The 25,352-nt window shown below is 43.9% G+C and overlaps 1 protein-coding gene across 2 annotated transcripts in view; it reads left to right on the top strand.

Moving 5' to 3' along the window:
* Window positions 1-25,352, top strand: part of dph6 (diphthamine biosynthesis 6) — an 87,091-nt gene that overhangs the window by 59,051 nt on the left and 2,688 nt on the right. For both annotated transcript variants that reach the window (XM_014193806.2, XM_014193795.2), the window contains exons 13-14: window positions 1,885-2,130; window positions 7,754-8,150. In XM_014193806.2, the coding sequence (XP_014049281.1) occupies window positions 1,885-2,130; window positions 7,754-8,150 (643 nt within the window). The remainder of the gene's footprint in view (window positions 1-1,884; window positions 2,131-7,753; window positions 8,151-25,352) is intronic.

The following is a 25,352-nucleotide window of genomic DNA, read 5'->3' as shown; positions in this document are numbered from 1 at the left end:
AGTTGAAACTGGAGCAGCAGCACGGCCAGGTGGACTGGGGACAGCGAGGAGTCATCATGCCAGGTAGTCCTGAGGCATGGTCCTAGGGCTCAGGTCCTCCGAGAGAGAGAAAGAAAGAAAGAGAGAAAGAGAGAATTAGAGAGAGCATACTTAAATTCACACAGGACACCGGATAAGACAGGAGAAATACTCCAGATATAACAGACTGACCCTAGCCAGTGACTCAACCCACTCAAGTGATGCACCCCTCCTAGGGATGGAAGAACTCCAGTAAGCCAGTGACTCAGCCCCTGTAATAGGGTTAGAGGCAGAGAATCCCAGTGGAGAGAGGGGAACCGGCCAGGCAGAGACAGCAAGGGCGGTTCGTTGCTCCAGACCCTTTCCGTTCACCTTCACACTCCTGGGCCATACTACACTCAATCATAGGACCTACTGAAGAGATGAGTCTTCAGTAAAGACTTAAAGGTTGAGACCGAGTCTGCGTCTCTCACATGGGAAGGCAGACCATTCCATAAAAATGGAGCTCTATAGGAGAAAGCCCTGCCTCCAGCTGTTTGCTTAGAAATTCTAGGGACAATTAGGAGGCCTGCGTCTTGTGACCGTAGCGTACGAGTAGGTATGTACGGCAAGACCAAATCAGAAAGATAGGTAGGAGCAAGCCCATGTAATGCTTTGTAGGTTAGCAGTAAAACCTTGAAATCAGCCCTTGCCTTAACAGGAAGCCAGTGTAGGGAGGCTAGCACTGGCGTAATATGATCAAATTTTGGGGTTCTAGTCAGGATTCTAGCAGCCGTATTTAGCACTAACTGAAGTTTATTTAGTGCTTTTTCCGGGTAGCCGGAAAGTAGAGCATTGCAGTAGTCCAACCTAGAAGTAACAAAAGCATGGATTCATTTTTCTGTATCATTTTTGGACAGAAAGTTTCAGATTTTTGCAATGTTACGTAGATGGAAAAAAGCTGTCCTTGAAACAGTCTTGATATGTTCGTCAAAAGAGAGATCAGGGTCCAGAGTAACGCCGAGGTCCTTCACAGTTTTATTTGAGACGACTGTACAACCATCAAGATTAATTGTCAGATTCAACAGAAGATCTCTTTGTTTCTTGGGACCTAGAACAAGCATCTCTGTTTTGTCCGAGTTTAAAAGTAGAAAGTTTGCAGCCATCCACTTCCTTATGTCTGAAACACAGGCTTCTAGCGAGGGCAATTTTGGGGCTTCACCATGTTTCATCGAAATGAACAGCTGTGTGTTATCCGCATAGCAGTGAAATGTAACATTAACATATGAGACTGATGTCAGGGTCTATAATGTGAATGGAGCTGAACAACCGTCCAGTATGAGTATAAGTTCCTGTTTAATCACATATATGGCTCAATTCCATTGGAAGAACCAGGGGGAACCAGAATTAAAGTGAAATAGGGAGAACCAGAATGAAAGTGAACTTGGGAGAAACAGGAGGAACCAGAATGAAAGTGAACTTGGGAGAAACAGGAGGAACCAGAATGAAAGTGAACTTGGGAGAAACAGGAGGAACCAGAATGAAAGTGAACTAGGGAAAGTGAACTGGTTCCTCTCTAGGTTTCTTCCTAGGTTTTGGCCTTTCTAGGGAGTTTTTCCTAGGGAGTTTTTCATAGCCACCGTGCTTTTTTCACATGCATTGCTTGCTGTTTGGGGTTTTAGGCTGGGTTTCTGTACAGCACTTTGAGATATCAGCTGATGTACGAAGGGCTATATAAATAAATTTGATTTGATTTGAGAACCAGGAGGAACCAGAATGAAAGTGAACTAGGGAGAACCAGGCACAGGGTTCCATAGCTACACCATGAAATAGGCTAGCATCAGCTTAACTAACATGTGATTGTGTGGTACCTTTGCCCCTTTACAGGTGGATGAGGCAGTGTACTGTGCAGGCCAGATCGCCCTGGTGCCTTGTACCATGCAGCTGGTGAGGGCTGGAGCGAGGACCCAGGCCAGCCTGTCCTTCAGCCACGTAGAGAAGGTTCTGGAAGCAGTGATCAGCAGCCTTACCCTGGGCCATGTGCTGCAGGCCCACTGCTACGCCACCCGCAGCCAAGACATCCCTGTCATCAGAGCAGTCTGGGACAGCAAGCTGAGGGCCGCACAAGAGAAGGTGAGCTATTTTATCAACTATTTATCCTTTGTATAAATCCTTTGTGTATTTATCCTTTTGTGAATATGATCAATAGCATAAATAAATTGAATTAACCTCTACTCACACAGAGTAGGCAAAAAAATAGCATCTGTGTGTGCTTCCATCTCCATTTGAATAAGGGAGAAAATGTGATAGGGATATTAGACATGGAGCCTTGAATTCTCTATCAGAATTTAATGGGCAAAAAGTGGAATTTCCAAATGAGCCAAAGTCCCACCCTCTCCCCCTTCAGAGACCCAGAGCTCTGTTGCTGATATTTACCAGTGAGTGTGCTCATGAAAAGTTGATGATGTGGGAAACACTGGTGTCTTTGATAATATGGAGCTTGGCACAGAAGCAGATGTCTTCCGTTAGAACCTCCCTAATCCTTTATCCCCCCTTTTGGAGTTAGGCTGAACTCTCTGAGCAGCTTATCCCCCTCCAGTCCATATCCCCGCCCCAAACCCCTCTCCCCTGCCACAGACCCTCTTCCACATGGCTAATAAGGGCACCAGGCTCCCCAGCCAGGCCTGCTCCTCCCGCGGTAATCTGCCAGCCCTGGGGAATAAGGGAGCAGGGGAGAAGGGAAGAACCCACCTCCAACATGTGTCTCAGACTCTGTGGTGGGAAGTGCAGTCGGGGAACTCACTAAAAGTGCAAATCAGGGACTTTCTAAAATGTGCAAAGTGGGGACTCACTAAAAGGGCAGAATGGGGACTCGCTCACTTGCAGGACTTGCCTTCATGATGGAGATCGCAGACTAGATACCCTCTTAAAGCTTACACTGAGTGTACAAAACATTAACAACGCCTGCAATTTCCATGACACAGACTGACCAGGTGAAAGCTATGATCCCCTATTGATGTCACTTGTTAAATCCACTTGAATCAGGTTAAAGAAGTATTTTTAAGCCTTGAGACAATAGAGACATGGATTGTGTATGTGTGCCATTCAGAGGGTGAATGGACAAGACAAAACATGTAAGTGCCTTTGAACAGGCTACGGTAGTAGGTGCCAGGCACACCGGTTTGGGTCAAGAACTGCAAGGCAAGAACTGCAAGGGTTTTTCACACTCAACACTTTCCCGTGTGTATCAAGAATGGTCCACCACCCAAAGGACATCTAACTTGACACAACTATGAGAAGCATTGGAGTGAACATGGGCCAGTATCCCTGTGGAACGTTTTTTGACACCTTGTAGAGTGGGGTGTAACTCAGTGTTAGGAAAGTGTTTGGTACACTCAGTGTATAGGCTCCATAGAAGAGTCTAGTGACAATGTATTGATAGAGTTGGACCCATAACAAAGTGAGGACCCATAACTCTATTGTGAGGAGGGTAATAGGAATTCATGTAAACTGTTGCCTGGCCCATAGCTGGCCTCCCCCAACATGAGTAAAATAAACGTATTAAAACAGGGAATGCTAGTAATTAGCATGTAGTTTAGGGACTGTGAGGTCAAAGCTTAGGGAACTGGTTGGCTACAGCATCAGGGCCAGGTCAATCAGGGCCAGGTCAATCAGGGCCAGGTCAGATGTGCTCCAAGATGGCCAACATTCAATAAATTGGTGAAAACAAGTCTTTGATGTGTTAAGCGAACTGTTTATTGGCACCCTGAGAGTCCTCTATCTGAACTTGCACTTGAATGAACCCCTCCACAGATTGACAGCTCTGTTAGTTTCCCCCTAAACAGGCTAGTTAACCCTCTCTCAGCCCTTAGACTATTACAGTGGGCTAGCTGGTAAGGGTTACTAACCTCCCACCTCCCCTTTGTGAGGTAGTCTTCGAGTAGCAATAGATGCTGGTAGATCCCAGCTCCTCCATCCCTCCTCCCCTCCCTCCCTCTCTCTCAGCGCAGGTGGGGAGGGAGGAGAGGATCCAGGGAAGAGAGAGAGGCTGTGGCAGGGGCCTGCTTGCGTTTCATCCTGGGCCTGGTGAAATGGCTCTGTCCCTGGGGTGGGGATTAGACAAAGCGCCGGTGCTCATTTGAAGTGATTGTAATGAGAATATTTAACACAGGTCAAATACAGATAACACCACTCCTGCAGAGACTGGGGAATAACTTATCCTCTCCTTTATTCACTCACACATACAAGGCTCAGGACTGGCTGAGTGCACCTGCAGTAAATGGGATCTTTATGTTCTTGGTACCTGTATTTTACTGTGTGCTTTTTACCTGGTATTTACTTAGAAGTTCAACTTAGAAATTCCATGGTAAAGTGGTCATTATTCAACTTTTTGGAAGATAATGATGTAAACTAGAAAGGGTAAAGCTCCAGGGCCAGTTTTTGGATGTGGATCGTCTTAACTATTGTCTTTGTCAGTAGCTATTGATTCCCACTAGAGACACCTGATGAGGTGGCTCAGCACAGAAACCACATTTTGACCCATGCAATTAGCTACATAGGAAACCAATAGACCCTGAATCCACCCCTGAATAAAACCAGGCTCACTTTGAATAAAAGTGTCTTCTCTTGTTAGTTTCAACAATTTGACTCCCAGGTCGCACTCACTTTTACCTGACCAGCTCCTGCAGCCAGTCAAGCAACACTAAAACCCTCTTGCTATTAATTTTCAGCGTGACGAATAATAACGGCCAAAAACATTTATCACGTTTACCTCCGGCGACGCGCACAAACGTAACCAGCAATCAGAGCAGTGATGAGGTGGGAGACATCAGGCTGCTGAGGCAGAAGGAAACACAGCCGCGTGGCTCCGTGTTGTTGTTGTGCCTTGATAATTTCTCTAATCAGGTGGACGGGGAAGCTCGCACGGGTTAATTGGGAGCACGCCGGAGCCGCCTCGCATGTGAAATTGTATTTATGGCGCGTCGAACCGCGAGGTCAGTGTGTGAGTGTGATGAATAAGGAGGTGTGCATACAATACGTCTGTAATTGTTAGCCAGACTTCTCAGTTGGTATGGACAAAAGGACTGGAAAACACAGCGACTTCTTTTGTGTTGATGCCAATTGATTTTCTCCTAGTTATTAGTTAGGCTAAACGTTTGGTATTCATGAATGCACATTATGTGATGTGTGATCGAATGGCACTTTCCATCATAAGAAGTTACACAAGATCACAGTGTGAAGTCAAGTGCCGTGCTATGGTCGTTTTCTGTGTTTGCCTGAATCCTGGCTTGAGTGTTCTGTAGTAGGCCCTCTTTATGGTATCCATCAATCTCCATCTAACTCCATGGGTACCCCCACACACCTAAACATATAGGCCCTTATTATATAAGGGTTCCTCTCACTCCCTCCTGTATATCCCCTCTCCTCCTTTTAACCCTGTTCTGCCCCCTCTCTTCAGGAGGGAGCTGTTAGTGTTAGCTAACCTAACGCACCTCCAACACCACAGCAGCAGTAGACAGGCTTTGGTTTATACAAGTGGCCCCAGGGCTACAGCCAGCCAGCCAGCCTGCAGAGGAAACGGAGAGACGAGAGGGGGGATATTGTGGGGACTGGTGGCCCACGTCTCTCAGGTAGCCACACAGAGGAGAGCCAGGCAGCCCCAGCCACGCGCTGAAGGCCTCCCGCTGGGCAGGAAATGTAGGGGAACTGCCTAAGCGGCTAGGCCCCATCAGCTCCCTGCTGCTCGCCGGCTTTACACCACTTCCTTATTACGGTGTTTACCGTTCGCCTTTCACGCCTCTCTGGTCCCCAGCCCTGCGCCAAGCGTCTGTGAGCGAGAAGGAGCGGGGGAAAGGAAGGAGGGAGATAAAATAAACATGGTGGAAAGCAGGTCACACCCTCCTTCGACAGTGGCTGAGTGAGTTCCAGATTTTCACAGAGTGCGAGAGAGAGAGGGGGGTTGTGCTAGTGAGCCAACTGAATGAAGGGATGAAGTAATGTGATGTATTGCATTATGGAGAAACCAGCATTAAAGAGCAGGGCTGCCCCAATCACACGTACATACACACCATGCCACACACACAAACTCTACTGCAGGCACTCAGCTCAGTCATATATCACAATGTGTCACCTCCTTATTTTATTGTATTCATTTAATACATTATTTCTAGTCTGGCAGGGGGTGTCAGGTGGGTAGAGTGCTTTCACTCCTGACAGCAGGGAGACACACTACAACAATAAAGTACTGACTACACACACAGACTGAAACATCACCACCAACTGAAACACTGAAATCACAGGGAAGGAAACAAGATTCTCAGAAAGGACCAAATGTACTGCACCAACCGCTCTCTGTTCATGTAACATTTGGAGAGATAAATAAATAAAGGAGTTGATTTAACCACCTCAGACAAGTCTGGGAGGAAAAACAAAGTCTGGAAGTTTAGATCTGTGTGACTGTCTGCAGTGATCGGCCAGAGGCTAGAGTACCGTAGCATCGACATCGAGGTTCTCTGTCGTCTCACTGAGTACGGTACCTCAGCACCCAGGGCCAACAGGATGGCCTTTAAGCCTGGTTAAGCAGGGCTCTTCTCCCCCCTGTCCCCATCACCACCACATCCCTCCCCCCTCCCAGAGCAATGAGTATTGACAAGTGTAGACCTGGGCCCCTCCAGGAGAATACTTTGCCGTGCGCTAAGTGCTAATTTAACATTTATCAAAGCAGAGGCCACATATGTATCGTGTCACACCACACAACACCACACAGGCCTGCCGTCCCTGTCACACTATTGTTCCCTGTTGTTGTTATTATTCACCATCACCACTAGCTAGGGCTTCACAGTGAAGAAATGGAGTGAACAAATCTAGGCTCTCCTCTTTAGGTCCCCCCCCCCCATCGTCTTTCTCCCCTCTCCAAGGCGAGAGGTTGGCTGTTGATACACAATTAGGCCTTAGCTAAAGTTTAATCTGGAGGTAAGTGGTGCAGGCGTTCATGTAGCTGGCGTGTTGGGTCGCGATGGGTTTGTTTATCGAGGGGGACAAAGAGGCCGCTCGTCTGCTCTTGTCAATGATTTTTTGTGTGAGTGAATTACAAAATAAAGTGTATGTAACCTGTTATTATTCTGCACTTACGAAGTGGGGTGTAAGTGGATGAAAATTGATCCAGCAAATTGAAAAGGGGGTTAAGTGTTTTTGTCCTATCGACTCCAGCCGAAATGACTTGTATAAAACGCTCATTTCTCTCCCATTAGCAGATGAGGGCCGCAGCCAAGTATTATTTGAGGGCTACATTGTGCCGCGAGCTGGCAGAAGACATTTTGTAGCTGATAATTGCCCACTGACACCGTCTGGAGGGGAGAACAGATTTGAACTCTGCAAATGTAATCATTTGAAGCCATCAAGGCAGTTTTCTGCTAAATGTGGAAGGGTGATTGGTGAAATAGTGTGAAATGGCCACAGCATGAATCATGATCTCCTTTGAAACGGTGAAAAGGGCTTCTTTGAAAGAAGCTGTCATGTTATCAGATGGACTTATATGTGCTGTTGTTGATGGATAACTGTGTCGGCATCCATATATGTTTGTTTGACAAATGATTATTTTCCATACCCTGGAATATAATCCATCTCAAATCTTCCTCATGTTCCTCTGACACCCTGCATATACTTTCTCTCAGGTATTGGATATACAAATAATTATCTTTGTGATAAAATGTGCAATAATTGTCTCAAATATAAAGGGCACATTTCTATATTGCAGGAGGAATCATTCGGGGAGCAAGATATTCAGAGTGGACCCTTGGTGGTTACCGTGGTCCCTGCCTTACCCAGGGGAGCGGCTGTGGAACTGCACGTCATCGCTGCCCACGACAACCCCAGACACAGGACTTCCTGTCACGTGACTACTGAGGTGGCGTGTGGAATCATAGAATGTCATGCCGTGCTGTCCAGCGATAGCCAGTGTGCCACTCTGTCCTTGGCACTGATGGTGCCCAGCTCTGCGCCAGCTGTCTCAGGGGTGGAAGGGGAGATACTGGAGGCACTGGTTGCTACCCTTCAGAGTGCCATGCAGAAGATTGGTGGTGGCGGGATCTCTCCACTGTGTGCCAGGGTGTTCTACAGGTGTAACAATGCTCTGGCTGGACAGCTTGTAAAAGGTAGGTAAACCACACACTACACTGCTCGCTCCTCATACACATAGCAATAGATGTTTAAACATTTTCAAATTCAAAATAATTTGAGTTAAATACAATTACATTTATTTGGTATAAATATGATCTTTATGTTACTAAGATCTTAAATTAAGCAACCGAGATTGGGTAACTGTCCGCCTAAAACAGTGGTATTCCCCCAAAAATAGTGGGGAAGCCTTTTTTCCCCCTGAAATTTCTGGAGACCCCATTTTTCCACCAAGAATTTCTTGTGACCCCACATCAACAAATAACATAAAATTCATTGCATTTTCATCTAAAAGAAACAAATACATATACTCAATACAATAAAAAAATACATATTATCTTTCTCAAAAACCTTTGTCCCATGCAATAATCTGTACTCTACAGTTTTTGTTACGAATAAAAAAAATATATACAGTTCCAGTGAAAAGTTGACACACCTACTCATTCAAGGGGTTTTCTTTATTTTTACTATTTTCTACATTGTAGAATAATAGTGAAGACATCAAAACTATGAAATAACACATTGAATCATGTAGTAACTAAAAATGTGTTAAACAGATCAAAATATATTGGAGATTTGAGATTCTTCAAAGTAGCCACCTTTTGGCTTGATGACAGCTTTGCACAATCTTGGCATTCTCTCAACCAGCCTCACCTGGAATGCTTTTCCAACATTTTTGAAGGAGTTCCCACATATGCTGAGCACTTGTTGGCTGTTTTTCCTTCACTCTGCGGTCCAACTGATCCCAAATAATCTCAATTGGGTTGAGGTCGGGGTGATTGTGGCGGCCAGGTCATATGATGCGTCAAGTAGCGCTTACACAGCCTGGAGGTGCGTTTGGTCATTGTCCTGTTGAAAAACAAATGCTAGTCCCACTAAGCGTAAACCAGATGGGATGGCATAATGCTGTAGAATGCTGTGGTAGCCATACTGGTTAAGTGTGCCTTGAATTCTAAATAAATCACAGACTGTCACCAGAAAAGCACCATCACACCACCTCCTCCTTGCTTCACAGTGGGAATCACACATGCGGAGATCATCCGTTCACCCACTCTGCATCTCACAAAGATATGGTGGTTGGAACCAGAAATCTCAAATTTGGACTCATCAGACCAAAGGACAGATTTCCATCAGTCTAATGTCCATTGCTTGTGTTTCATGGCCCAAGCAAGTATCTTCTTATTACTGGTGTCCTTTAGTCAATCAATCAATCAATCAATCAATCAATCAATCAATCAATCAAATGTATTTATAAAGCCCTTCTTACATCAGCTGATGTCACAAAGTGCTGTACAGAAACCCAGCCTAAAACCCCAAACAGCAATGCAGGTGTAGAAGCACGGTGGCTAGGAAAAACTCCCTAGAAAGGCCAGAACCTAGGAAGAAACCTAGAGAGGAACCAGGCTATGAGGGGTGGCCAGTTCTCTTCTGGCTGTGCCGGGTGGAGATTATAACAGAACATGGCCAAGATGTTCAAATGTTCATACATGCCCAGCAGGGTCAAATAATAATAATCACAGTGGTTGTCGAGGGTGCAACAGGTCAGCACCTCAGGAGTAAATGTCAGTTGGCTTTTCATAGCCGATCATTCAGAGTATCTCTACCGCTCCTGCTGTCTCTAGAGAGTTGAAAACAGCAGGTCTGGGACAGGTAGCACGTCCGGTTAACAGGTCAGGGTTCCATAGCCGCAGGCAGAACAGTTGAAACTGGAGCAGCAGCACGGCCAGGTGGACTGGGGACAGCAAGGAGTCATCAGGCCAGGTAGTCCTGAGGTCCTAGGGCTCAGGTCCTCAGAGAGAGAGAGAGAAAGAGAGAGAGAGAGAGAGAAATTCTAGAGACAGTAAGGAGGCCTGCGTCTTGTGACCGTAGCGTACGTGTAGGTATGTACGGCAGGACCAAATCGGAAAGATATGTAGGGGCAAGCCCATGTAATGCTTTGTAGGTTAGCAGTAAAACCTTGAAATCAGCCCTTGCCTTAACAGGAAGCCAGTGTAGAGAGGCTAGCACTGGAGTAATATGATCAATTTTTTTGGTTTCTAGTCAAGATTCTAGCAGCCGTGTTTAGCATTAACTGAAGTTTATTTTGTGCTTTATCCTGGTAGCCAGAAACCAGAAAGTAGAGCATTGCAGTAGTCTAACCTAGAAGTGACAAAAGCATGGATTAATTTTTCTGCATAATTTTTGGACAGAAAGTTTCTGATTTTTGCAATGTTACATAGATAGAAAAAAGTTGTCCTTGAAACAGTGTTGATATATTCGTCAAAAGAGAGATCAAGGTCCAGAGTAACACCGAGGTCCTTCACAGTTTTATTTGAGACGACTGTACAACCATCAAGATGAATTGTCAGATTTAACAGAAGATCTCTTTGTTTCTTGGGACCTAGAACAACCATTTCTGTTTTGTCCGAGTTTAAAAGTAGAAAATTTGCCGCCATCCACTTCCTTATGTCTGAATCACAGGCTTCCAGGGAGGGTAATTTTGGGGCTTCTCCATGTTTCGTCGAAATGACAGCTGTGTGTTATCCGCATAGCAGTGAAAGTTAACATTATGTTTCCGAATGACATCACCAAGAGGTAAAATATATAGTGAAAACAATAGTGGTCCTAAAACAGAGCCTTGAGGACCACCGAAATTTACAGTTGATTTGTCAGAGGACAAACCATCCACCGAGACAAACTGATATCTTTCCGACAGATAAGATCTAAAGTTGGCCAGAACTTGTCCGTGTTGACCAATTTGGGTTTCCAATCTCTCCAACAGAAGGTGGTGATCGATGGTATCAAAAGCAGCACTAAGGTCTAGGAGCACGAGGACAGATGCAGAGCCTCGGTCTTTGATGCAGAGCCTCGGTCTTTAGCAGTGGTTTCTTTGGAGCAATTTGACCATGAAGGCCTGATTCATGCAGTCTCCTTTGAACAGTTGATGTTGAGATCTGTCTGTTACTTGAACTCTGTGAAGCATTTATTTGGGCTGCAATCTGAGGCTGGTAACTCTAATGAACTTATCCTCTGCAGCAGAGGTAACTCTGGGTCCTCCTTTCCTGTGGCGGTCCTCATGAGAACCAGTTTCATCATAGCGCTTGATGGTTTTTGCGACTGCACTTGAAGAAACTTTCAAATTCTTTAAAATTCCGTATTGACTGACCTTCATATCTTAAAGTAATGATGGACTGTCAATTCTCTTTGCTTATTTGAGCTGTTCTTGCCGTAATATGGACTTGGTCTTTTGCCAAATAGGGCTATCTTCTGTATACCACCCCTACCTTGTCACAACACAACTGATTGGCTCAAACACATTAAGAAGGACAGAAATTCCACAAATTAACTTTTAACAATGTGCATCTGTTAATTGAAATGCATTCCAGGTAACTAGTTGAGAGAATACCAAGACTGTGCAAAGCTGTCATCAAGGCAAAGGGTGGCTACTTTGAAGAATCTGAAATATATTTTGATTTGTTTAACACTTTTTTGGTCACTACATGATTCCACATGTGTTATGGAACCCTGACCTGTTCACCGGACGTGCTTGTTGCACCCTCGACAACTACTATGATTATTATTATTTGACCATGCTGGTCATTTATGAACATTTTAACATTTTAACATTTTGACCATGTTCTGTTATAATATCCACCCTGCACAGCCAGAAGAGGACTGGCCACCCCTCATAGCCTGGTTCCTCTCTAGGTTTCTTCCTAGGTTTTTGGCCTTTCTAGGGAGTTTTTCCTAGGGAGTTTTTCCTAGCCACCGTGCTTCTTTCACATGCTTTGCTTGCTGTTTGGGGTTTTAGGCTGGGTTTCTGTACAGCACTTTGAGAATATCAGCTGATGTACGAAGGGCTATATAAAAATAAATTTGATTTGATTTATTTAATAGTTTTGATGTCTTAACTATTATTCTACAATGTAGAAATAGTACAAATAAAGAAAAACCCTTGAATGAGTAGGTGTGCCGAAACTTTTGACTGATTGGCAACCCCACTGCAGACCCCGACTTTGAATATTACTGCCCTAAAGAATGTTTGGGGTGACATTGGTAAAGATATTTCCATACGTAAAGTTGTGAGAACAACGGTCTAGTAGAAACTAGTCTCTGGAGAGAAGCTCATCTTCCTTTGTGTTTAATTATTGGGAGTCATTTGCTCTCTGTTGTAAAGAACAGCACTGGGGCTGGCAGCATCCTCTGTCATCATTATACTGTTATGCCACCATCGTACTCTCTCAGGATTCTGGTTCCTCATCAAGACAAATATGGAATGGTATTTATTTTCCCCTGCGAGACTCGTTTTGTCTTTAGAAAAGTTCCAACCAACACATTCATCAACCAGACACAGTTGAATCCACGCCAGACCCGACACTTTTACAGTCATTTCTCGGCCTTGACATGTTTTATTGGGGAGTATGAAATTATAAAGTGATGAATAGGAATGAACATAGTCGACAACAATATGTCTGGACATAAACATGGGTGTTTGTTTTGTCACATAATTATATGATGACAATTCATGAAAGGTCATCAGTTCTTGTTCTGAACATCTCAGGAGAGTTTGAAACTACTCCGTTCACACAAAGTAGGGCTGAAATTAAAGGATGCTCTGACATTTTAGTACTGCAATCGTGTTTGATGTGAATATGGGCATATAATACAATGTTGTGTTTAAAAATTGCTGAATTTTAATGACGTTGTTGGATCTCAAATATGTAAAATAACACAACGTCCTTTTGGTATTTTATTGGTTTGTACTGTTTCACCAGAGCAGTTAGAACAGAAAAATAAGTGTATTTATTTTACTTTTCAGACAGATTTAATTTGAAAAAGTCCACAGCTTACCCCTCATTTCATATTTCTATGCTATGTGCTCAGACACTTTCCCTTAAGCCAGTTATTGACTCATCATTGAACTGGAATCTGTTACCTTTCCTCAGCACGCACAGCCCCAGCCATGGCCTGGGAGAGGGCCTGTGGCCAGGCAGCCTTCATGGTTCACAGCCCAGCTCCGCGCCTAATGCTTCCCAAAAGTCAAAGAAGGAAAAGTAGCACCTCTGGCGCTAGCCGTCACAGCCACAAACTGCCACTGTTGTAGCGCAGTGCAACGCCGCTGAAAAATGTGACCCACCCCGAGTCACTATCGTTGCGCTTCACGGCTGATAGACAGACATATGCTCCGGATGAAACCTTTTACATGTTGTCTGAAGATGTTACTTACGTTACAGAGACTCAACAACCCCACATATGGCCTAGTTGTGTCAGATGATTTGCACTTCTAATGAAGTGATTTGTCTACTATTTAACAATATTCTTAAATAGACATTTCAAAAGTCTTATTAGTATGTTGGTTGTTTTCTATAAATAATGAGTAAAAATGCTGTTACAGATCCACTGAAATGTTGAAAGAAAGGCATCAATTGTTACATAAAAAAATCTATATTTACAGTGCATTCGGAAAGTATTCAGACCCCTTGACTTTTCCACATTATATTACGTTACAGCCTTATTCTAAAATTAATTTTATCCTTTTTTTTTACCCTCCTCAATCTACACACAATAACCCATAATGACGAAGCAAAAACTGTTTTTTAGAAATGTTTGCAAATGTGTATATATATGTAAAAAAAGTATTCAGACCCTTCACTCAGTACTTTGTTGAAGCACCTTTGGCAGTGATTACAGCCTCGAGTCTTCTTGGGTATGATGCTACAAGCTTGGCACCCCTGTATTTGGGCAGTTTTTCCCATTCTTCTCTGCAGATCCTCTCAAGCTATGTCAGGTTGGATGGAGAGCTTTGCAGCACAGCTATTTTCAGGTCTCTCCAGAGCTGTTCGATCGGGTTCAAGTCCGGGCTCTGGTTGGGCCACTCAAAAACATTCAGAGACTTGTCCCGAAGCCAGTCCTGCGTTGTCTTGGATGTGTGCGTTGTTGTCCTGTTGGAAGGTGAACCTTCGCCCCAGTCTGACATCCTGAGCTTTCTGGAGCAGGTTTTCATCAAGGATCTCTGTGTACTTTGCCCCGTTCATCTTTCCCTCGATCTTGACTAGTCTCCCAGTCCCTGCCACTGAAAAACATCCCCACAGCATGATGCTGCCACCACCATGCTTCACCGTAGGGATGGTCCCAGGTTTCCTCCAGACGTGACGCTTGACATTCACGCTAAAGAGTTCAATCTTGGTTTCATCAGACCAGAGAATCTTGTTTCTCATGGTCTGAGAGTCTTTAGTTGCCTTTTGGCAAACTCCAAGCAGGCTGTCATGTGCCTTTTACTGAGGAGTGGCTTACGTCTGGCCACTCTACCATAAAAGCCTGATTGGTGGAGTGCTGCAGAGATGGTTGTCCTTCTGGAAGGTTCTCCCATCTCCACAGAGGAACTTTGGAGCTCTGTCAGAGTGACCATCGGGTTCTTAGTTACCCCTCTGACCAAGGCTCTTCTCACCCGATGGCTCAGTTTGGCCTGACGGCCAGCTCTAGGAAGAGTCTTGGTGGTACCAAATATATATATACAGTAAGAGTCAAACGTTTGGACACACCTGCTTATTCAAGGGTTTTGCTTTATTTTTACTATTTTTGACATTGTAGAATAATAGTGAAGACATCAAAACTATTAAATAACACATGGAATAAAGTAGCCACCTTTTGCCTTGATGACATCTTTGCACAATCTTGGCATTCACTCAACCAGCTTCACCTGGAATGCTTTTTCAACAGTCTTGAAGGAGTTCCCACTTATGCTGAGAACTTGTTGGCTGCTTTTCCTTCACTCTGCGGTCCAACTCATCCCAAACCATCTCAATTGGGTTGAGGTCGGTGATTGTGGAGGCCAGGTCATCTAATGCAGCACTCCATCACTCTCCTTGGTCAAATAGCTCTTACACAGCCTGGAGGTGTGTTGGGTCATTGTCCTGTTGAAAAACAAATGCTAGTCCCACTAAGCGTAAACCAGATGGGATGGCATAATGCTGCAGAATGCTGTGGTAGCCACACTGGTTAAGTGTGCCTTGAATTCTAAATAAATCACTGACAGTGTCACCAGCAAAACACCATCACACCTCCTCCTCCATGCTTCACGGTGGGAATCACACATGCGGAGATCATCATCCTTTCACCTACTCTCACAAAGACACAGCGGTTGGAACCAAAAATCTCAAAGTTGGACTCATCAGACCAAAGGACAGATTTCCACTGGTCTAATGTCCATTGCTTGTGTTTCATGGCCCAAGCAAGTCTCTTCTTCTTATTGGTGTCCTTTAGGCGTGGTTTCTTTGGAGCAATTCGACCATGAAGGTCTGATTCGCGCAGTCTCCTTTGAACAGCTGATGTTGAGATGTGTATGTTACTTGAACTCTGTGAAGCATTTATTTGGGCTGCAATCTGAGGTGCAGTTAACTCCAATGGACTTATCCTCTGCAGCAGAGGTAACTCTGGGGTCCTCCTTTCCTGTGGCGGTCCTCATGAGAGCCAGTTTCATCATAGCGCTTGATGGTTTTTGCGACTGCACTTGAAGAAACTTTCAAATTCTTTAAATGTTCTCTGTTGACTGAACTCCATGTCTTAAAGTAATGATGGACTGTCAATTCTCTTTGCTTATTTGAGCTGTTCTTGCCGTAATATGGACTTGGTCTTTTACCAAATAGGGCTTTCTTCCGTATACCACCCCTACCTTGTCACAACACAACTGATTGGCTCAAACGCATTAAGAAGGAAAGAAATTCCACAAATTAACTTTTAACAATGTGCATCTGTTAATTGAAATGCATTCCAGGTAACTAATTGAGAGAATACCAAGAGTGTGCAAAGCTGTCATCAAGGCAAAGGGTGGCAACTTTGAAGAATCTCAGATATATATATATATATAATATATAAAAAAATATATATAAAATAAAGTGGTGATTATGGCATATATATATATATACCACTTTAATCACCACTTTATTATATATATATTTATTATATATATATATATATATATAAGCCATAATCACCACTTTATTTTAAGAATGTGAAATGTCAGAATAATACGCACACGCTTTTTCAGTTTTGCTAACAAAATTTCTATAGGATTGAGGTCAGAGCTTTGTGATGGCCACTCCAATACCTTGACTTTGTTGTCCTTAAGCCATTTTGCCACAACTTTGGAAGTATGCTTGGGGTCATTGTCCATTTGGCAGACCCATTTGTGACCAAGCTTTAACTTCCTGACTGATGTCTTGAGATGTTGCTTCAATATATCCACATAATTTTCCTCCCTCATGATGCCATCTATTTTGTGAAGTGCACCAGTCCCTCCTGCAGCAAAGCACCCCCACAACATGATGTTGCCACCCCTGTGCTTCACGGTTGGGATGGTGTTCTTTGGCTTGCAAGCCTCCCCCTTTTTCCTCCAAACATAATGATGGTCATTATGGCCAAACAGTTCTATTTTTGTTTCATCAGACCAGAGGACATTTCTCCAAAAAGTACGATCTTTGTCCCCATGTGCAGTTGCAAACCGTAGTCTGGCTTTTTTATGGCGGTTTTGGAGCAGTGGCTTCTTCCTTGCTGGGCGACCTTTCAGGTTATGTCGATATAGGACTCGTTTTACTGTGGATATAGATACTTTTGTACCTGTTTCCTCTAGCATCTTCACAAGATCCTTTGCTGTTGTTCTGGGATTGATTTGCACTTTTTGCACCGAAGTACGTTCATCTCTAGGAGACAGAACGCATCTTCTTCCTGAGCGGTATGACGGCTGCGTGGTCCCATGGTGTTTATACTTGCGTACTATTGTTTGTACAGATGAAAGTGGTTCCTTTATTTATATATATATATATATATATATATATTTATATATATATATATATAAGTTTGGGGTCAATTAGAAATTTCCTTGTTTTTGAAAGATAAGCACAGCTATTTTTTTATGGAATATCTACATAGGCGTACAGAGGCCCATTATCAGCAACAATCACTCCTGTGTTCTAAGAGCACGTTGTGTTAGCTAATCCAAGTTTATAATTTTAAATGGTTAATTGATCATTAAATCAAATTAAATTGTATTAGTCACATGCGCCGAATACAACAGACCTTACAGTGAAATGCTTACTTACAAGCCCCTAACCAACAATGCAGTTAAAAAAAATACGGATAAGAATAAGAAATAAAATTAACAAGTAATTAAAGAGCAGCAGTAAAATAACAATAGGGAGATTATATACAGGGTGGTACCGGTACAGAATCAATGTGCAGGGGCACCGGTTATTTTAGGTAGTATGTACATGTAGGTAGAGTTATTAAAGTGACTATGCATAGATGATAACAACAGAGAGTAGCAGCGGTGTAAAGGGGGTGCAATGCAAGTAGTCTGGGTAGCCATTTGATTAGATGGCTTGGGGGTTGAAGCTGTTTAGGAGCCTCTTGGACCTAGACTTGGCGCACCAGTACAACTTGCGGTGCGGTAGCAGAGAGAACAGTCTATGACTAAGGTGGCTGGAGTCTTTGACAATTTTTAAGGCCTTCCTCTGACACCGCCTGGTATAGAGGTCCTGGATGGCAGGAAGCGTGGCCCCAGTGATGTACCCTCTATAATGCCTTGCGGTCGGAGGCTGAGCAGTTGCCATACCAGGCAGTGATGCAACCAGTCAGGATGCTCTCAATGGTGCAACTGTAGAACCTTTTGAGGATCTGAGGACCCATGCCAAATCTTTTCAGTCTCCTGAGGGGGAATAGGTTTTGTTGTGCCCTCTTCACGACTGTCTTGGTGTGCTAGGACCGTGTTAGTTTGTTGGTGTTGTGGACACCAAGGAACTTGAAGCTCTCAACCTGCTCCACTACAGCCCCGTCAATGAGAATGGGGGCGTGCTCGGTCCTCTTTTTCCTGTAGTCCACAATCATCTCCTTTGTCTTGATCACGTTGAGGGAGAGGTTGTTGTCCTGGCACAACACGGCCAGGTCTCTGACCTCCTCTCTATAGGCTGTCTCGTCGTTGGCGGTGATCAGGCCTACCACTGTTGTGTCTTCGGCAACAGTGAACAGGGAGTACAGAGGGGACTGAGCATGCACCCCTGAGGGGCCCCTGTGTTGAGGATCAGCGTGGCGGATGTGTTGTTACCTACCCTTACCACCTGGGGGCGGCCCGTCAGGAAGTCCAGGATCCAGTTGCAGAGGGAGGTGTTTAGTCTCAGTGTCCTTAGCTTATTGATGAGCTTTGAGGGCACTATGGTGTTGAACGATGAACTGTAGTTAATGAATAGCATTTTCACATAGGTGTTCCTTTTGTCCAGGTGGGAAATGGCAGTGTGCAATAGAGATTGCATCATCTGTGGATCTGTTGGGGCGGTATGCAAATTGGAGTGGGTCTAGGGTTTCTGGGATAATGGTGTTGATGTGAGCCATGACCAGCCTTTCAAAGCACGTTATTAGAAAACCCTTGTGCAATTATGTTAGCACAGCTCTAAACTGTTGCCCCGGTGCACAACCTAGCAAGAGGACAGGTACATTAGAGTGTCTAGTTTGAGAAACAGACGCCTCACAAGTCCTCAACTGGCAGCTTCCTTAAATAGTACCCGCAAAACACCAGTCTCAACGTCAACAGTGAAGAGGTGACTCCGGTATGCTGGCCTTCTAGGCACAGTTGCAAAGAAAAAGCCATATCTCAGACTGGCCATTAAAAAGAAAAGATTAAGATGGGCAAAAGAACACAGACACTGGACAGAGGAAAAAGTGTTATGGACAGACGAATCTAAGTTTGAGGTGTTCGGATCACAAAGAAGAACATTCATGAGAAGCAGAAAAAAATGAAAAGATGCTGGAGGAGTGCCTGACACCATCTGTCAAGCATGGTGGAGGCAATGTGATGGTCTGGTGGGGCTTTGGTGGTGGTAAAGTGGGATATTTGTACAGGGTAAAATGGATCTTGAAGAAGGAAGGCTATCACTCCATTTTGCAACGCCATGCCATACCCTGTGGACGGCGCTTAATTGGAGCCAATTTCCTACAACATGACGATGACCCAATGTACAGCTCCAAACTATGCAAGAACTATTTAGGGAAGAAGCAGTCAGCTGGTATTCTGTCTATGATGGAGTGGCCAGCACAGTCACTGGATCTCAACCCTAAATGTAAAAAAAAAAAAAAGTAAAATGTCTATTGAGCTGTTGTGGGAGCAGCTTGACCGTATGTACGTAAGAAGTGCCAATCAAGCCAATCCAATTTGTGGGAGGTGCTTCAGGAAGCATGGGGTGAAATCTCTTCAGATTACCTCAACAAATTGACAACTAGAATGCCAAAGGTTTGCAAGGCTGTAATTGCTGCAAATGGAGGATTCTTTGATGAAGCAAAGTTTGAAGGACACAGTTATTATTTCAATTAAAAATCATTATTTATAACCTTGTCAACGTCTTGACTATATTTCTTATTCATTTTGCAACTCATTTAATGTATATTTTCGTGGGGGAAAAAATGACATTTCTAAGTGACCCCAAACTTGTGTGTGTGTGTGTGTGTGTGTGTGTGTGTGTGTGTGTGTGTGTGTGTGTGTGTGTGTGTGTGTGTGTGTGTGTGTGTGTATATATATATAAATGACACACCGAAAATGGCCACTGGACTGGATGGCACTGCTGTAAGCACTGTAGACTAGAGCGCCTCGATTTAGCGGGATATCTTCCTTCCCCATAGAGCGGAGCCTGGCTGCACCCGCTGTGCTTGGCCTCTCGGCCACATTGTTCACTCACCTCGGCCTAAATGAACAATTTTCATGAGCCAATGCCTGCTAATTATGTTCTCATTTAGCGGTTAATTTGAACCAGTTTGGAAGGCAGTGTAGCACAACTAAAAACCATGGACGCAGCTCTGGGCTCTCTCCCCTGCTTAAAAGCCCCATAAGCCCAGCAGGCATTGGCAATTTCACACAAAATTCCCCTCTTTCTATCCTGTTCTCTCTCTCTCTCGCTGTGCCCGACCACAACAGTACTCTAATCTCCCTGATCCCCAGTCATGTATATATTTACGTATTGATTGATTAAAATGAAAAACAAAAAGGTAATGCTAATGCTAAATATTGTTGGTACTAATGATGGGCAAATGATGCATTTCAAAATGTGGAGATTTAACAGGCGCATGCAGGCCGGGTTTTTTACCCCCTGTGTTGGATGTGAAGCAGAATAATGGCTGGTTCCCTTGGGTAGATGGTTTAGTTCCATCCCATTGCTAATGTGATTGCTTTTAGGATCCTGCTTAATGGCCTCTGTCCCCTGCACCTCGCAACCAGGGTCCCCACTTCTCTGGGTGGGGGACGGGTGTGTGTGTCGAGTGTGGGGAGGGTTCTTTCAGCAGCACACATACTACACACGTAGTGTACACACACACGGACGGATGGTCACTCCATTTTCACCTTCACCCCTCGCCTTGGTCCCAGGCACACAAAGGCCCTGTCTGCCTCAATGCTCAAAGACTAAAAAGAGCTTGTTTCAGAGGTGTGATGAAGGCTTTGTCTCTTCTCCCCTAATGTTACCATTACTCTCTGTGATCTCCCTGCCTCTCTCTGTTGTCTCCACTTGATCTCCAGAGGGTCCTACATCCCAGGGTGAAGCCTCACGCACAGATAACAACCATATTTAGCCTTTTCATAAAATAGGAAAAAGGCTGTGTGTTCAGTGGGGGCATTTTAAGCCGTCACACATATTAGCTAATTAGCCCGTACGGGTTCTTTGTGTGTGTGTTTGGCGTGCTGCGTTGTGCTCTAATGAAAGACAATGAGGCTTATTAAATGGCACTGAACAGTGCTGGTAACCTTTCTGTCCTGATAAACCCTCCACAAGTTCATCATGGTGACAGAACTTCTCTGCTCTTACACTGAGGCTTGCTATTGAAACTGGCTATTGTTCACTATAGATGTGTCAAGTATGCATAAGTGGCTGCAAGGGAGTCAGGCGCAGGAGAGCAGGTATTTGGTAGCACACGGAGCCTTTTATTCAGGCGAACCAAAAGGAGAGCAGGTATTTGGTAGCACACGGAGCCTTTTATTCAGGCGAACCAAAAGGAGAGCAGGTATTTGGTAGCACACGGAGCCTTTTATTCAGGCGAACCAAAAGGAGAGCAGGTATTTGGTAGCACACGGAGCCTTTTATTCAGGCGAACCAAAAGGAGAGCAGGTATTTGGTAGCACACGGAGCCTTTTATTCAGGCGAACCAAAAGGAGAGCAGGTATTTGGTAGCACACGGAGCCTTTTATTCAGGCGAAACCAAAAGCACACGGCACAATGAACACAAAATACAAAACGGGTATATACGTAACCCAGCGCAACCAGACTAACGTGCGCATACATCAACACAGATAAACAATACCACACAAAGACATGGGGGAAACAGAGGGTTAAATACACAACACATAATGAGGGACAATGAGAACCAGGTGTGTGGAAAAACGAGACAAAACAAATGGAAAATGAAAAATGGATCGGCGATGGCTAGAAGGCCGGTGACGTCGGCCGCCGAACACCGCCCGAACAAGGAGAGGCATCGACTTCGGTAGAAGTCGTGACAAGATGAGTCTCTATAGATTGTAACTTCACTGAATTAAATGTAAATTCAGTGTGAATGTAACCGCAGACTGACAGTTGGTGACACAGGTTTTTGAAGCTTTGATATAGTCATTTAGCAGTTATTTTTATCCTAAGTGACAAAATGGCACGTTCTAAACTCAACATATGTGGCTCACGCGGGAATCAAACCCACGACTAGGGCTGTTGCTGTGACCGTATTACCGCCACACCGGCGGTCACAAGTCATGAAGGCAGTTAAATTCCACGTGACCATTTAGTCACGGTAATTAGGCTTCTCCAAGCTCTGATGCTGCTGCTGGTCATTAGTAGCCTACCAAACTTACTATCTGCCTGGTACTCAGCACTCTATTGTCCCTCTAATTACTCTGACATCAATGCAAATGTAATTGAAATTCTAATCAAACACTTAATGAGAGCCCATGAGATCATGTAGCGCAACAATTCAATATGCTATTCAATTGCACGAGAAAACAGAGTGATGGCCTCTACTAAAAATAGTAGGATCAGCTTTCTATAGGCTAGGCCTACAATATTTATTTCTCAACTTTCCTAATATTAAGCACATTGCTTCGCTTTACTACCTGGCTGGCATGAAAATAAACCAAAGGAAAAGCGTCCTCCATTCGCTATTTAAGTGCATAGATGACATGTATTTTTTCCAGCTGCCCCGTTTTGATTCAGGTGCATGATAAGGATCTATTCTAAATCAAAACAAATGTCACACATATATTATTTAGTACATGTAAAGACAAGATTAAATCAAGAATAGTCTGATGGGTGACAATATTAGCCTATCACTTGTGAATTACTATATTATCACTTGTGAATGATGCCCAGCTTAAGAAATGATGCCTTTTTTTTGCGACTTGTTTGAATCATAGTCGCACACCTCATGTAGCCTAGCCCATAGGCCTATATGTTTTGATAAGGTTTGTATCACAACTAAAGTGACCAAATAACTTCTTAAAATGAAGCACATTAATCCCCTTTACAAGGGGTGTAGATCCTAACTGGCATACATAAGCAGCGCGTGAGTTTCAAGTTTGGGCAAGTTCATTTTCACCATAATTGTTCCTTTTATAATAAAAGCATCACATGGATAATTGCATTTGCGGTCACTTTTGATAATGGTACTTTCCTCTAATGGAACATTTGCGCTTATAGCCTACTACCATGCGCTTATAATGTGAAGAAATAGCCTAATATTTTATCAACATTTTACGTTCTAATCTGTTGCGTCAGCCACATTGTGTAAAAAAGTTTTTGATGCTAGTGGTTGTATTCATTTGGGATCTATCGAATCCCCCAACTGTCCCAGACTATGTTTGAATATTTATTTTTCACACAGAATAGACTAGGTTGACTTTTGTACTATGGGGATAGTAGATTGACATAGGATAGTGCTTTTGCTGTTCGTTGGGCCTGCTCATATTGTTGGCTAACAAAGTAAATGTGGACAGTCCTTCCAATATCTTCAATATGCACCTCGGAATTGGATAAGGATGCGCGCAGTTGTGTCCCCGATGTGTCTGTCTTCACTTGTAGCCTGTGAGAAAGGCCCGATCACATGATGGAGCACGCAGCACTCAGGGAGAAGCACACAACGGCCACTGGCCGCAAAAGGCTTGGATTATTCAGGGTGCATTACGGCCACACAAAGGGGATGCCGCAGTGAAATTCTAGGCATTTTCAAGTGATTGTGAAATTGTGAATGAGGGACTGATGTAGTGTGTACAGTTGTGGCCAAAAGTTTTGAGAATTACACAAATATTAATTTTCACAAAGTCTGCTGCCTCAGTTTGTATGATGGCAATTTGCATATACTCCAGAATGTTATGAAGAGTGATCAGATGAATTGCAATTAATTGCAAAGTCCCTCTTTGCCATGCAAATGAACTGAATCCCCCCAAAAAACATTTCCACTGCATTTCAGCCCTGCCACAAAAGGACCAGCTGACATCATGTCAGTGATTCTCTCGTTAACACAGGTGTGAGTGTTGACGAGGACAAGGCTGGAGATCACTCTGTCATGCTGATTGAGTTCGAATAACAGACTGGAAGCTTCAAAAGGAGGTTGGTGCTTGGAATCATTGTTCTTCCTCTGTTAACCATGGTTACCTGCAAGGAAACACGTGCTGTCATCATTGCTTTGCACAAAAAGGGCTTCACAGGCAAGGATATTGTTGCCAGTAAGATTGCACCTAAATCAACCAATTATCGGATCATCAAGAACTTCAAGGAGAGCGGTTCAATTGTTGTGAAGAAGGCTTCAGGGCGCCCAAGAAAGTCCAGCAAGCGCCAGGACCGTCTCCTAAAGTTAATTCAGCTGCGGGATCGGGGCACCACCAGTACAGAGCTTGCTCAGGAATGGCAGCATGCAGGTGTGAGTGCATCTGCACGCACAGTGAGGCGAAGACTTTTGGAGGATGGCCTGGTGTCAAGAAAGGCAGCAATGAAGCCACTTCTCTCTAGGAAAAACATCAGGCAGACTGATATTCTGCAAAAGGTACAGAGATTGGACTGCTGAGGACTGGGGTAAAGTCATTTTCTCTGATGAATCCCCTTTCCACTTGTTTGGGGCATCCGGAAAAAAGCTTGTCCGGGGAAGACAAGGTGAGCGCTTCCATCAGTCCTGTGTCATGCCAACAGTAAAGCATCCTGAGACCATTCATGTGTGGGGTTGCTTCTCAGCCAAGGGAGGGGTCTCACTCACAATTTTGCCTAAGAACACAGCCATGAATAAAGAATGGTACCAACACATCCTCCGAGAGCAACTTCTCCCAACCATCTAGGAACAGTTTGGTGACGAACAATGCCCTTTCCAGCATGATGGAACACCTTGCCATAAGGCAAAAGTGATAAGTGGCTCGGGGAACAAAACATCGATATTTTATTCTGACCAACTCCAAGCATTGATTATGCAAGAATGGGCTGCCATCAGTCAGGATGTGGCCCAGAAGTTAATTGACAGCATGCCAGGGCGGATTGCAGAGGTTTTGAAAAAGAAGGGTCAACACTGCAAATATTGACTCTTTGCACCAACTTCATGTAATTGTCAATAAAAGCCTTTGACACTTATGAAATGCTTGTAATTATTCTTCAGTATTCCATAGTAACATTTGACAAAAATATCTAAAGACACTGTACAGCACTTTGAGATATCAGCCGATGTAAGAAGGGCTATATAAATAAATTTGATTTGATTTGAAGCAGCAAACTTTGTGAAAATTAATATTTGTGTCATTCTCAAAACCTTTGGCCACGACTGTACAGCCTTCGCAAAAAACAAAGCAGAGCTCATGCCTTTCAATAAAATTTATTCAAATCATCATTAGAGTCGCATCATGCAGCCTTACAATGTATTAAACATCAAAACATATAGCCCAACTTTTGTAGAACAATTAAAGTTACATTATTAACTCTAAATTGAGCATGTAGGAATACCTATTTCTTTGTTAAGCGTTCAACACAGAACAGCCATATGTGCGCACTCCCTCAAATCATTTGGAGAAAATATTCTTTCTATTTTATTCAGCTTTATTGAATTGTATTTTTCATACTATAAAATAATGCCATGGAATTCTAAGCTAATCTTGTCTGCTAAATGAACTTGTGTAGCCCACAGCCATTTGGCATAACCAGATCAGGACC

This window comes from Salmo salar, chromosome ssa01, assembly GCF_905237065.1.
Source record: "Salmo salar chromosome ssa01, Ssal_v3.1, whole genome shotgun sequence".
Classification (NCBI taxonomy): domain Eukaryota; kingdom Metazoa; phylum Chordata; class Actinopteri; order Salmoniformes; family Salmonidae; genus Salmo; species Salmo salar.
Note: the sequence above shows the minus strand (reverse complement) of the source record. Positions and strands in the feature narration are given on the sequence as shown.